General features: G+C 41.8%; 1 protein-coding gene across 1 annotated transcript in view; it reads left to right on the plus strand.

Annotated features, from left to right (window-relative positions):
- Window positions 1-15406, plus strand: part of EXOC4 (exocyst complex component 4) — a 683500-nt gene that overhangs the window by 610239 nt on the left and 57855 nt on the right. Inside the window, exon 15 of the mRNA XM_066262321.1 lies at window positions 11644-11785. Within this exon, the coding sequence (XP_066118418.1) occupies window positions 11644-11785 (142 nt within the window). The remainder of the gene's footprint in view (window positions 1-11643; window positions 11786-15406) is intronic.

Consider the following 15406-nt stretch of genomic DNA (forward strand, 5'->3'; position numbering starts at 1 on the left):
CAGGTTTACACCTGCAAATCCCACACCATGTGTTAGCAACTCACTTCTGCTTCTGTTGCTTGCTTCCAACATGCTTCACAGGAAGCCAGTGCCAACCTTCCCCCTTAGTAGATAAAAAGGTAAAATGTAAACCTGCCATCCTTGATCCCCTTTTTCTCCTGTTTGTCTTCACCGAATGGAACATTTCCAGGATTCTCTAGTGTTCTGATTCTTCATTTTAAGGTCCATAGGTTGAAAGTTTACACAGTGTGAATGTCTTAATATATCAGCATATTGTTTCTTTTCTGTTCGTTAGCCACGTGAGCAACTCAGCCACGGTGCTGCCGTGTTTTGCAAGGACCATTCTGGTGTGTAATGAGATTACTCATTTTGGTGAGTCTAGGAGTTTCAGAGCCACAGGCTCACCAGGAGGTCCAACATCAGTACCTTGGATTTACTGAGCACGTACTGTGTGCAAAGCCTTGTTCTAAAGGTTTTCTGTGTTTCATCCCAGTGAATTCTCACAATGATGCTCTTAGAAATCATTATTGCTGATTCACAGCTTTAAGTTTGCCCAGGATTAGTAAGTGGTTGAGTCAGAATTTAACTACTTTCTGAGCCTTCACATAGGCAGTCAATCAAAAAGGCTTACGTAGGGAAATTGGTTTTATAATTAATGAGAACACTCATGACTTTTTACTTAGGGGAAAAATTATTTAGGTTTTGAGGCTATCACCTGAAATTATATGATCACCTGACAGATAAATTATTGCTTTTCTATGTAACTTACCCTTCACCGGCATAAAAATAGATTATTTATCTTTTGGTTCTTAGGAAACTTGATTCTGGAGGCATCTATAGGAACTGTTAATTATTCTAAGGATTACGTAGCAAGACTGGGATGGATGTGTAAACATTCGTCATGTGTTACTAATGTATAAAGACAGAAATATGGCTGCCTATTATTAACCTTCACAGGCATTAGTCGGTGTGTGTGGATGGGCCCAGTTCATCAATGTAGCCTGCACGGATGTCTGTCACTAGTGAGAGTAAAGGGGCGGGGCTTAACGGTTCCCTTTTACCACAGACAGGAGAAGCGGCCACGCTTGTTCTCCCTGCCGAGAAATTCCCTTCGCCAGGTTTACACCTGCAAATCCCACACTGTGTGTTAGCAACTCACTTCTGCCTCTGTTGCTTACTTCCAACATGCTTCACAGGAAGCCGGTGCCAGCCACACAGCTAGTCTTGGTGACTGTGTGCTTGGTGTCAAGGTCAGCTCTGTCTTCCAGATCAGCCATTGGTCCGTGTGTTGTCCTAACAGCAGTCGGGTCTGAAGGAGCAGGGCTTCTAGGATTCTGCCACTTTTGCTGCGTTGTCGCAGTAACTCATCAGGTTTTGCCATTAAATGAGTAAAGCTAGCCTGGTGGTACCAAAGCCTACTTAGGTTGTAATTGGAGGAGAAGGAAACTGCAGTTTTGTTATTTACTTATTTATTGAGTAAATCATAGAAGTCATAGTAATAGTAATTGCCATATATTAAGCCCCTGCGTATTCGGCACTATTCTAAGCACTTGTACATTTCCTCATTTAATCACTGGAATCCTGAGAGTTTGGTGTGCTGACCTTTCTTTTACATGTGGAGAAACTGTGACAGAGAAGTTCGCTCAGATGCTGTATGAGACAGTCCGAGTTTGAACTCAGGTCTGTCTGTCTCCAAAGGGCACCTTGTCACAGCACTTGATCGTTATGCGCTGGTCCAGAGACCATGTTGTGCACTGGGGATACAGGATGAAAGTGAGGTTGTCCCTGCTGTCAGTCAAGAAGGTAATAGACTCAGGACAAAAGGCAGCTGGAAAAGATAAATTGAAGAAGGACCCCTTATCGGACTTTCAATTTAACTCCTTTAGTTCTATGTTGATTTGTGGCACTTGTGTGCCGTGTCATATTGGAAAACGTGCTTTATTTCTGTTTGGTTCAGTTTCACCATTTGTAAATGGGCCTAATGTTTCTAATTTACACAATGAATAAGCCATCCCCTAAGGCTCTTTGGAAGATTTACAAATGCCAAAGCTGGAAGGATGCTGTTGGACATAGATAAGTGTTATCTCTTGGCCGTATACTATTTTTGCCTCTAAAATTCTGTTAAAACTTTAATCTGTGTCTCCTATTCACCTGAAATACCTGGTTAAGTATTGGTTAACACTTTAGGATGCTCTCTGTTGCGGGGTTTTACAGAAATACAGAAGACTCACAGAGTCTATGGAAATCTAATAGAGCGCCACAATAGTGCCTTTCAACAGAAGGACAGAAGCTGTTCATTATTTTTCCCTCATTTCTAGAAACTTTCATTTCTGACAGGAGCTCATTTGGTCACACTACACGCCTTTTTAGTAAATGATTAGGTTTTCACGAAGCCTTGGGGAGGATTATTTGGAATAAAAGAAAGATCAATATTGTTTCCCCCCAGGTCCAGAAGACACTGAGGTCTGTACTGTTATCACCCACAACGTGTAAAAACCATCTGTGCTGCTTCGCACTGTAGGGAGGTAGGAGCCCAAAGCTAAGTGCCTTGGAGCACCTAGGGCATGCACAGGCTTATTACCTGCCATCAGCCCTGCTAGGTGATTAGCGGCCTGTGGTTTCCCCTCTGTGGAACGGCGCCCTGTCTAGTGCATTCTGTTGGCTCAGAATTGGCCTCTTATCCTGTCGTAGCTTAGGGAAACATCTCTCCTTTTCACCGTGGTTTTATTTTTGTTTTGCTGTCCATAGTGTGCCTTACACAACTCTCCTTTGATCCTAATACATAGGTCAACATTTGGAATCAGTCTTCAGTTCCAACCACTCAGCCTTTCCGAGGCTTCGTTTCTTACCCTGAAGTAGAATAACATTCCAGGCTAGTGAACTCTTTGGAAGACATTAAGTTTAAGGCATTGTGCAGATATAATGAAAAAGAAAAAAAAAAGGATATAAGATTCTTTGATTTGTCCTTAAAGAGTAAATTCAACAAGCATTATTGCTGAGTGTAAAGAAAAACTACAGGCTATGAAAGATGCCATATTTCATAGAATAACGTGTTGCTTTTCCGCATGCATCTCACGCGCTCCCAGGGATGTCTTAGGCAAACTCGGGGCAAGGTGGAGTGTGTTACAGCCATAAGAGGGAGGTAGAGTGTGGCCAGAGTTCAAAGGAAGATCTTGAGTCTTGTGACAGACACCTTGTTAGGGGCCAAGTCCCCCATTGTGTCCTCACAGCAACTATAAGTTGAATAAATTAGTAAAATGAGGCTTAGAGTTGTTAAGAAATATGTTTTAGAGAAAATAAAAAGTTAAAGAATAAACTTTATTTCTCTGGAAGCAGCAGGAGAGAGTGTGGTTTCGTAGAGATGAAATGACTCTTAAGCAGCAACTATCAAGTTAAGTTATTTATCAGAGTTTGGTCCTTGGGGTTTTTTGGCCTCATCATAATAATCTGAGTCATCACCTGGGCAATGAGTAAGACAAGAGTATCTTTTCTTTCCCAAAGAGTTACTATCCACAATTAGTGTAATAGAAATCATTTTGGAGGAGAGAGAGAGAAAGGAATGAGAGGGAAATGTCCCAGAGAACGCTAAGAAGCCATGTTGCCCTGGGCTTTATCGGGGTGAAAGGTATAACAAATGACCATTTCACTAACAAATGATATGATAGAAAAGAAAGTAGGTCTTTTCCCCCTGTACCCACTGGAAGCATTATTTTGCCATAAATATATTATCAATTAGGTGAATAGACCCTGGAAAAGGAAATATAAATAAGACAGCTTCCCCTTCAGGGCCCCCATCCTTGTCTCTCTTTTCCTTTCTGGTAATAAATTTCTTCCACCTCCCTCCCCCCAGTTTAAAAAAAAAAAATTCCTCCTGTTTGACCTTTTTCCCTTTTTCCCCTGTTAGAGTGCACAAAAGAGAGCTCCCTTCCCGAGGCAGCAGTGGAAGGCTTAGCATTCTTGCACACAGCTACTAGGTATAAAAGGCTTTGTTGGTTGGATATGATGTCTCAGACAGTAGGTGCTATTTCCAGAGCTGGCTGGACACATGGCTGGGTGTCCGGGATGTGATCTGAACAATGCACACAATGTCCCCATTCTTTGCAATCCTAATTCTGTAGGTCAGGAAACAACCTGAGTCAGCATTTTGGCTTTCAAAAAAATCAATTGGCTTTGCTAGCTCAAACCCAACATTTCTGAGGAAATCCGGACTGAAAAGAAAATATTATTTGGGAACAAAAGAACCATTGCTTCTGAAATAGGAGGCAAACTATAGAGAGCCTACCTAACAGGTTTCTGAGATAAGGCCTGTACTTATGCAGAAATATAGCAAAAGAACTTAAAACTAGGTGTAGGTTGTTTGGAAAGTGGGAAAGACCGTCTAAATAAATGGCTGGGTAATACTGGCTAATGCTAGGACTGTAGGCAGAGAATAGCTAGGTGTTAAAAATGTGTCTCGGGAAAGAGAAAGAGCGATTGAAAAGTGTCACCATGAAATTTTAATTTGGAGCCATTGACTTCGATGAGGAGGAAAAGACATCTGTGTCCTTAGGAAATTCACATTAGATGCTAATAAGACAGTAGATACTTCAGCATGTGAAGCTCTCATATCCATTCCAGAAACTAGTAAATTTATTGATGTATAATTTACTTAACACTTTAAAAGTGCCTACTGTGTACAAAACACTGGGGTGGGGGAAAGTTAGCTTTTATGGGTTTGCAAATAATTCAAGGGAATGAATAAAAAAGTAGAGATCATGGTGCAGGGGAATTAAGAAGGCTGAGGATAGAGCTAGCCAGCAAGAAAGTTCCAACTGGGAGCTGTGGCTTTATAGCATGTAACATTTTTAAATTCTGCCCCATGTCAGGCCTGATGATAGCATGTCTCACCGGCATTTAACAAGCAGAAAGAGGTGAGACAGGGGGTCTCCTGCCACTGTCCCCACTGACTCTGTGAGTCCCATTATTTCTTAATGTCACAGGCCTACTCAGCATTCCCATTTTTAATTTTTTTTTAAAGAGTATCCAGCTGACAAAAGCAGAGGATCTCAAAATTATTTACAAAACCTACTGACACATTGTTCTTGGAGTTAGGAAGGTGCTACTACCTTAATTCTCTAAATAAGAAAACTAAAGATTGGAAATTAAATAATTGCATCCAGGTGGAAGCAGAGATCATTTTGCGGTGGCTGTCAGTTCTCTGTACAAATAGGAAGAGGAGTCAGAAATAATGATTGCAGCAAAATGTGATCTTCGGAAACGTTTCCCAGTGAGAAAAATCTCATAGGATCATTTCTCATTGTCTTTTTCCATCCTCTCAAAAGTTAGAATTCACAGAGTTAACCTTTCTGTTCCTGCTGTGATAACCGTCCTTCCCTGTTCAATTTATCACTTTGATGACAGCTGATACCAGTCTAAGCTAATATTGTAGCAATTTTAGATAATATTGCAGATGCACAAGGACATCCTCATACGAGGCAATTAAAGAAGTCACAGCAAGTTGCCATTGAAAGTGTAGCAGCTGCATCCTTGAAAACAGATGCTCTTCTGGGTCTGAATGAGTCCAATTTTGACTAATTTTAAAACCTAAACAGATTTCAGTCTGGTTAATATCAGGATGTAGAACCACTCGAGACATCCTAATGGCCTACGCTGACTGCTTCTCCATGACAGTTAGTCTGTTGGGTTTTTTTGTGAGATGCTGGGTGTTTGATATCCCAGGGAGTTTATATCAATAGAAAAGAGAGACCCTGAAGTCTCAGCTGCAGCAAGATGGCCTCATGAAATTACTGTGACTTCTAAAGGTAACCCAATTTATAGAGAAAGTGCTTGGGCTATAGGGGTTGACCAGAATCGCTTTGAACTATACTTTTGCAAGATTTCAAATAGCCTGGGAAACCAGCTCTAATGGACTACTTCCCTATCCCCCTTCTGTCCCTAGGATATACTCAAGAAACTAAGGAGAAAGTTAGAGTTGTCGATGGCAAGAAGTTCCTTACCTTTCCTGGACTTGATCCATCTGTTATTATGTAAATTAATTTGCCATGTTATGTTGGTCAGTGAAATCATTTGTTCAATTAAAAAAAAACACATTGATTTTTACAAAATATTAACATAGCCAAATTTTTGTTTTAAGTTAGTAACTCTAACTCATGTCTAATTGGCTAAATATGGAGGATTGAATGAAGGTAGGGACAAGGCATGAGGCAAAGGCATCAGTCAGGAGACTATTCCAGGGGTCCTTGGGCAAGATGAGGGCCAACCAAGCAAATCACTGCAGATATAGAAAAGACAAACTATCAATATATTAAGAAAACACGTATGAAACAGAGTTGGCGGAAGTTAGTCTTCGCCGAGGGGAGTAAGGGAGAGAAGCGATTCAAACGTCACCCATGTTTGCAGCTGAGATTCTTAAATTGATGTTTTGCTGACGGAAAGGGAATTCAGGATCAAGAGCAGATGCTAGAGGCAGATAATGAGTTTAGTTCTGAACACATTGCATTCGATTTGCCCATGGGATGTGCTGGTAAAGATTGCCAGCAAACAGTTGATCAGAGGGAATTCAGGAGTCTTCCATTCCTAGATAATGGCAAAAACCATGAAAATGGATGAGCTCACTCAGAGAGAACATATAGCATGATGAGTAAGGAAGACCAATAAAAATAAATAGATCTTTGGGAATACCAGCATATATGAGTGGACTCATAGAAGAATACCCAGTGAAGGAAATTATGAAAACAATATCAGGGAGGTGGAAGGCTTCCCAGAGGAATATGGTGCCCTAGCAGGCAAAGGAAAACAGAATTTCAAGAAGGAAATGGCCAGTTGTGTTGAATGAGGTTGATACTGGAAAGCGCCCAGTGGATTTGGCAGTTAGGCCATCACTGGTGATGACTATCAGAATCATCGCTTGACAAAGAAGTGAAGGCAGACGTCAGATGATGGCACATGGGAGAGTCAATGGGAGGCCAGACTGCGGGGAAAGCAAGTGTTCTCAGTTGTTTTGAAGCCTCCATATGGACCTGATGTCCTCGAGAGAGGAGTGGCAGAGGGTAGGAAGGACAAAGGGCCTGGGGAGGGCAGCCTGAACGTGGGGGAGCTGCCGCAACAGGGAGAGGAGCCGGCCAAGCACCAGTGAAGGATGAGCAAGCGGCACTGCAAATTCTTTTGAAAGTGCAATCCAGAACATTTTAGTGGCAAGAATCCACTTTTGTTTTGTTTTGTTCCCTGTCAAAATATGAGTTGCAGAATTAGCCCAGGGTTAGATCAAGTTGCCAAAGAAGAATCTACGTAGAGGGTCATTGGCCACTTCTAGCCACTAAGCAAGGCTGGGATGCAGACTTTTAGCTTTCTGGAGTCTGGTGGAATGAGCAAGAGAGAAGTGGAAACATCTGTTGGTTCACCTCGCAGGCAGTGTTTGCCCCACAAGACCATCTTTGCAGCTGCCTCATAGACCAATTTCATATAGAAAGCCAGTTACATTGCCACAGATAGTCAGCTGGGAGTCTCAAAGATGCCTGCTTTTATGCAATGTCTATAAGAGGAACAAGGATATTGTCAATAAGATGGATCATGTGACCCATCCCCAGTATAAAAAACCAGCTCCAAGTGCATATCTTAACAAAATGATTACGTACTAATACACACACACACACACACACACATTTTTAGAAGGGGTGGGGAACAGACAGATGAAAGGGGGAGAGATGAGAACCATCAACTCGTGGTTGCAGCACCCTAGTTGTTCATTGATTGCTTTCTTATGTGTGCCTTCCCTTGGGGGGTTCCAGCCAAGTCAGTGACCCGTTGCTCAAGCCATTGACCTTGGGCTTCAAGCCAGTGACTTTTGGGCTCAAGCCAGCCACCCTGGTGTCATGTCTGTGATCCTGAGCTCAAGCCGGCAACCCCACGCTCAAGCTGGTGAGCCCGCACTCAAGCCAGCAAATCTGGGGGGTTTTTTTTGTTGTTTTTTTTTCTTTTTTCTGAAGCTGGAAACAGGGAGAGACAGTCAGACAGATTCCCGCATGCGCCCGACCGGGATCCACCCGGCACGCCCACCAGGGGCGGTGCTCTGCCCCCCAGGGGGCGATGCTCTGCCCATCCTGGGCGTCGCCATATTGCGACCAGAGCCACTCTAGCGCCTGAGGCAGAGGCCACAGAGCCATGCCCAGCGCCCGGGCCATCTTTGCTCCAATGGAGCCTTGGCTGCGGGAGGGGAAGAGAGAGACAGAGAGGAAAGCGCGGCGGAGGGGTGGAGAAGCAAACGGGCGCTTCTCCTATGTGCCCTGGCCGGGAATCGAACCCGGGTCCTCCGCACGCTAGGCCGACGCTCTACCGCTGAGCCAACCGGCCAGGGCCAATCTGGGGTTTTGAACCTGGGTCCTCAGCATCCCAGGCTGACACTCGTTCCACTACACCACTACCTGGTCAGACTCAAGTACTAATATTTTTAAAGCTCATAGTATATGTGTTTTCTGACAACATGAAGAACAATCCCCAAGGTAAATGTACAACCATGTAGCCTGTAAAAGGGTATGTGCAGCTGTGTGTATGTGTCTCATAACCTTCTGTCTTGACTACAATCTTTCAAACAGCAGATTCTGTCCTCCCTGCTTTTTTGTAGATTTCCATTGGACACTTAAGAGCCAGGTCACTGTTTGTTTTGTCTGTGGGTTTGCCATGTTCAGCACTTCTTTGCTCAGTGTATTCCTTCTTGTTAGGAAAACTCCTTAAACTTCAGTGAGCCCTCAAGAATTCGCGAGCCAGCTTGGCAGTGGAACGCTGGGTGTAATTTTTCATGTTGCTTTTTACTTGAATGTTATGTTTTGGCAATACTATGCAGTCAAGCGAAATGTACAGTGTGCTGCTATTCTAAACTGTTTTTACCTCACTCATTGCAAGTTTTATCTTGGCTGCTTATCTCTTTATTTTACCATTAACTTACTCTACTTGAATTTTTTTTAAATGACACAGTTTGACAATGGTGAGTTGCAACACATAATGAAATTATATATTTCTATAATAAGGCAATTTTTTTTTTTTTTTTTACTTTCTTGCTGGAATTTGTCCAGAATGCCTTTGATCGAGTTTGGGACATTAGTACAATACTCCCCTCTTATCTGTGGTCTTGCTTTTCACTGTTTCAGTTACCCACAGGCATCTGCAGTCCAAAACTATTAAATGGAAAATTCCAGGAATAAACCGTTCACGAGTTTTCAAATGCGCACTATTCTGAGTAGCATGATGCAGTCTCACACTGTCCTGTTCTGTCCTGCTGGGCTGTGACTCACCCCTTTGTCCAGCGTATCCACACTGTGTGTACCCTCCCAGTAGGCACTTAGTAAGCAGCCTTGTCCGTTACCAGATCAATTATCATGGTATCACAATGCTTGTGTACAGGTTACCCATATTTTACTTAATAATGGCCCCAAAGCACGGGACTAGTGGAATGCTGGCAATTTAAATATGCCAGAGAGAAACTGCAAAGTGCTTCTTTTAAGTGAAAAGGTATAAACTATATGTAGAGGAAAAAATATTATATGTAGATTTCAGTACCATTCACAGTTTCCACAGGGTGCTGGAATGTATCCCCTGCTGACAAGGGGGACCGCTGTAGAACTTTGAACCTTGGACACAGTCGGGTTTCTTCAGGATCTTTCTGCCTCTTTTCATTGATACATAGTAGCTCTCTATGCCACTGTTAGTGAGGAATCCAGGAACTCAAAAGCCCTAAAATGCTTTGAGATATTTGATCAGTGTTCCTTATAGTTGCTTTCACCCAGCCAAATGAAGACATTATGAAGGCAGCAATCTAACCTAGTGATGCAACAGTAAATAATGTTAACATCACAGAACAAATGCAATGTCACACATCTAGCCTCCTGCAGGTGGAGTTAGTGAGCATCTTAGGTGATACCAAGGCTGGTAGTAATTTTAAATCTACATCGCTACACTCCCTTCCTCCTTACACATCCATTCCTTTAACCAAAATTATTTTCTATATGTTTGCTGTGGTAATTTCTTAAAGTTTGGTTCCATAGGAGAGTGCTTAGCCTGAGAAGTCGTGCCTGTCTCTCTGGCCCCTTCTCTGGGCTTGGCAAGAGTCTAGGAATAGATGCAGCACTGGAAGCCCATTGCTGGAGAGGCTGCTGCAGCCAGATGTTGGCTCCCACCTCTAAGGGGAACACTCCCCGACATGTAGTCAGTAGCGCTTGCTGTGTCTGAGAGAGAGAAGAATCTTCAGATGAGAAAGCAAGAAGTACTGAGAAATGGAAATTAAACTTCAAAGTAGCTGGAATTATCTTTGAAGTAATTTGTTGCTATAATTAAGCTTGTTAATCTGGGCAACTCACATACTAATGAAAAATAATTATTTGTGTTGATTTAGATTCATATTGAGTGAGTTTTATGTGCTATTGGGTCTATGTGTTTTATCTACATTAAACTATTCAATACTCCCAACAACCTCATGCACTGGGTACTATTATCTCCATTTTACAGAAAAGGAAACTGAATCAGGCATAATTTAAGCAATTAGCTCTTGGTCACATAATTAGTGAACACAGGACTCAAGACCAGGCTATGAGACTCTAGAGAGCTCAAATAACTTTTGGGGGAAATTGCCAGATTACCATTCATGGCCTTTAAGAATCGTGGGGCACTAGACATGTGATAGAAGGCTAGACATAAATGTCAATCACATTTTTGCTGTTCAGTATTTTCCTGAAGACATAGTCAAAGTGCTATTAATATTTTTATCAATTAATTGGGAAATACGTAGAAGGTAGCTTTATAAAATTTTCTGAAAAGGAAATTTTTAAATTTCCTTTGTAGGACTTTTAGTTGACTATAAGCTCTATATGGATTAAAGTAGAATCCAGCACACTACCACCGCCCCTGCCTGGAATACGGTAACTCAGTCTCCCATGCAAGCGATACAGCATCTAGAACGAAGGAGCTGATATCTCTCTCTAGACAGATCAGACCACTCTGCCCCACTTATTGTTTGGTCCTGCATCCCACATTTCAAGGGAAACACGGAATAATCAGGATGATTTTTTGTTGGTGTAGTATTAGAACTATAAAATTATTAATTTATTTGAAGACTGGTTGAAAAAACTTGGGAAGATTTGCAAGGAAGCCAAAGGAGATATTTCTAATGCTGGAGGTACTGACACGTAGGGGAACGACTGTGGAGTTGGCAGAGTCAGGGCCAGTGATTAGACATCCATGGTGACAAACAATGATGGCCTGATGTAGGAGATGCACGTCCCTCAGAGATGGAATTGGCTGCCCTGAAAAGTTTCGACTTTCCTTTCACAAACATCCGTGTGGGTGTGCGACCAGAAACTGCACAGCCACTGGGAGATGGAGAAATGGCACAAGCATAGACCACGTGGATGGGCCAGTGCAACTCTGAAACTGTTTTTGTCATTCGTGACTAGATTCAAGACAATCATCTGGGCTCCTCTGTGTAATCAAGGACAGAAATAGCCTATCCTGTCCCAGACGTCTAATGCTGCCAACACCAACATTAGCCAAATTGGTAAAAACAACATGATGGGCAACAAATAACATGTCATTTTCAAAAATGTCATAGGCATCTAGTGGAATAATTGGTGTTTTGTCTTCCCCCCTTTCTTTCAGTGCTATCTCCCGCTCAGGATAGCCATGTGACCATGGACCTGCCCCCCGTGTCCGAGCAGATCATACAGACTCTGAGCGAGCTTGCCAAGTCGTTCCAGGACATGGCTGACCGCTGCTTGCTGGTCCTCCATCTGGAAGTCAGGTATGACACTGCCACGCACAAGACTTCGACATTGAAATATACCAGGGGTCATACATCACTTGCTTATTTGTGGGGAGTATCACCATAATTTTTTCTTATTATTAGGTTGTCCTTTTTTTTTACACAGAAAGTGATTATTCAGCTAGCCCTAAAGACTTTGAGCACATGTTGTGAATATAGTGATTCAGAGTTTTCAAGGCCTGTGACATGAGAATGGCCTGGATTTGAATGTTTATACCAGCTGACTATTTGATCTTAAGACAGTTAATTAAGTTTACTAGCCCTCAGTTTATTCATCTTAAAAATGGAAACACTAAGTCCTAACTTATAGATCTTGTAAATGACATAATTAATACAATGCCTGCCACATAGTAAGTATGCAAAATGTGGTAGCTTTGCGGACATGATGACTTTATTGTTATTGGTATTTTGACTAAGGTGCTGTGCTAATCAAGAAGGTACTACACAGCCAAGGCCAGGTAATTGAGTTGGTTGGAGTATCATCTCGATATGCCAGGGTTGCAGGTTTGATCCCCATTGGTCAGGGCACTTACAAGAATCAGCCAGTGAATGCAGGGATAGATAAGTAGCACAACAAGCCAATGTTTCTCTCAATTTCTCTCTCTCTAAAATCAATACATTTTTTAAAATTAAAATACAAAGAATTTATTATGAAAAAAAGAAGTAGTTTGCAGGAGGAACCATGAGCCCTTCCTTCAAGAATTTAAAATCCAACTGAAGAGATTAAGTTAAAATAATTCAAGAAAAGAGTTTCAAAGATACTAAACTCTTGGCCTCCTGTTTCTTCCCCTGCAGTGTAGAATATTCTGATTAGCTTTGGTAACCTCTGTTATAGAGAAGTGGTAGGAAGAAAGGACTAGGGAGTCTTTAATTATTCATTCATTCTTTCAATGAATATTTATTGAGTGCCTTCTCTGTGCCACACAGAGTTGTAAAAATTGGAATGTAGCAATTGAAAAACACTCAAGGTCCCTGCTGTCACAGAACTACATTTAATGGGGAGAGACAGCCAATGAGGAAGCAAAAAAGATAATTTGAGATAAGCACAACTAAAACAATAATGGAGCCGAGCAGTATTATCCAATAGAAATAGAAAGAGAGCTACGCATGAACCACATAGGCCAATGGTCTTCAGCCACCAAGATGTTGTATGAAGATAGAGGGTCTATAATCTTCATACATCAGGGTGGTTAACTCTTTCACAGACCAGCACTTAATTTCTGGCAGACCAACATTGGTCTACAGACCAGCAGTTGGAAACCACTGAAAAAGATACTTTAAATTTTCTAACAGTCACATTTGAAAAAAGAGGGAAACATAAATTATAACATTTTATTAACTCAGTAAAACCAACACATTATTTCAGCATATAGTCAACATAAAAAATTTTGAGACATTTTATAATTTTTGTCCCAAGCCTTTGAAATCTGCATATTCTACACTCACCGCACATTGAAATTTGGACTGGGCACAACTCACGTGTTTCAGTACCTGCGTGTGGCCAGTGCCGCCATTCTGGACAATGGAGAGAGTGGCTGCGGTTGACTAGAAAGTGGTATTTTTTTTGTTTGTTTTCTAGATAGAGGTCAGAGAAAACATGACAAGGTAATAAGAAGGGGCTGTCTATACAAAGGCCTAGAGGAAAGAGTTTCCGACTCTGCTGAGGGAGAAACTCTCACAAGGTCGTGAGACAATGATCAAGCTTGGAAGTGTGAGGGGTCCAGCTGGTGGTCACCCGGTGCACAGGGCAGAGGGGAGCAATAGGGGCAAGGGAAGGCTGAGTAAGGAAGCAGCCAGCACCTGATCACATGGTGTCATGGAACCTGACACATTATAGGGTCTTACAGACCAAGTGAGTAGTTCCCTTTTTATTCCAAGTGCATTAAGAAGCCATAAGAGCCTGACCTATGGTGGTGCAGTGGATAAAGCGTCAACCTGGAAATGCTGAGGTCGCCAGTTCGAAACCCTGGGCTTGCCTGGTCAAGGCACATATGGGAGTTGATGCTTCCTGCTCCTCCCCCTTTCTCTCTCTCTCTCTCTGTCTCTTTCTCTTCTCTCTCCAAAATGAATAAATAAAATCTAAAAAACTATATATTCTAAAAGAAGCCATAAGAGCCTTTTAATCCATTCATCATTCATTCACATTATTTCTCAATCTTTTTTAAAAATTAAGTTTATGGGGGTGACATTGGCTAACAAAATTATGTAGGTTACAAGTGTTCAATTCTACGCTACATAATCTGTGTATTGATTGCATTGTGTGCCCACTGCCCAAAGTCAAATCTTTTTCTGTCACCATATTTTTTACCCTCTTTATTACCCCCTGATGACCGTCATGCTGTTGTCTGTGTCTATGAGTTTTTGTTTGTTCTTATTGTTTGTTCATTTATTCCTTTTAGTTTTATATCCCACATGAGACTGAAATCATACGGTTCTTGACTTTTTCTGTCTTGTTTCACTTAGCATGTTTATGATTGGATAAAGAAAACATGGTACCTGTACACAATGGAATTCTCCTCGGCCATAGGAAAGATGAAATACTGCCATTTGAAATGACATCGATGTGTCTTGAGAGTGGCATGCTAAGTGAAATAAGTCAGACATTCATTCACATTTTTAAGAGATCATTTTGGCTGTAAATGGCACAAGAATTTTAGGGAGAGCTATGAATGGAAGCAGAGTGAGCAGTTGAAACCGGGTACGAGCCCCAGAGTGATGGAGGTGGAAGTGTGAGAAGTATTGTTGGACTTGGGACCCATTCTGAAGGGAGAGCCAATAAAATCTGTTAATAGATCAAATTGGATGTAGGGGCTGGAACCAGTGAGAGAGAGAAAGACTCAAGGAAAACACCAGCTCTGGGGTCACAGCATCTGTTGGAGGTTCCAGGGCCATTAACCGAGGTGAGGAAGACTAAGGGAGGACAAGGTTGGGTGAAGGGTAAAAATCACGAATTTCATCTTGGAGATGTTCTGTTTGAGATGCTTATTAGACATCTAGATAGCAACGTCAAATAGTTAAATATAGACTTCTGAAACTTCAGGATCAGAAACCTGAAGACCAGGAAGTGTATAGTAATATACATTTTCTCCTGGATGACCAAGAGATGTTATTCAAGTTGAGAGAGTATATATTATTTTTTGAGTTTTTACTAGATTTAGGTTTTTAAAATATAAACAGGATTTTGGTTCCGGCATTTGTAGTCCAGTTAGAACTTGGACATCTTTCTGATGTGCCCAGGCAAAGCCCACTTAATAATGTATTGTTGCTGTCACTTCTTTACTATGCCACTTGCTTTTTTTATTCTTGGTTGTCTTGTCTGGTGAGTTTCTCTGTTACTGTTTGTGAGTACCTTGTGAGTGGGGCAAGAGAAGGAGCATCGCATAGTAGGAATCTATTTAACTCAGCATGATTTCGAAACTTATTTCTTACAGTCAGCTGTCCGGAAATAAGGCTTTTCCTCTGAGTTGTCTGATGTGATTTACGGTGGTTTTTAGATTATTGTCAATGCACTAGGCATAAAAGAAAAGAGCACCCACACAGTACCATTCTGATGCCTTTGTTACCTGGTTGCACAGAAAAACAAGGGAGCATCAAATTCAC

The sequence above is a fragment of the Saccopteryx bilineata genome, chromosome 2 (assembly GCF_036850765.1).
Source record: "Saccopteryx bilineata isolate mSacBil1 chromosome 2, mSacBil1_pri_phased_curated, whole genome shotgun sequence".
NCBI lineage: Eukaryota > Metazoa > Chordata > Mammalia > Chiroptera > Emballonuridae > Saccopteryx > Saccopteryx bilineata.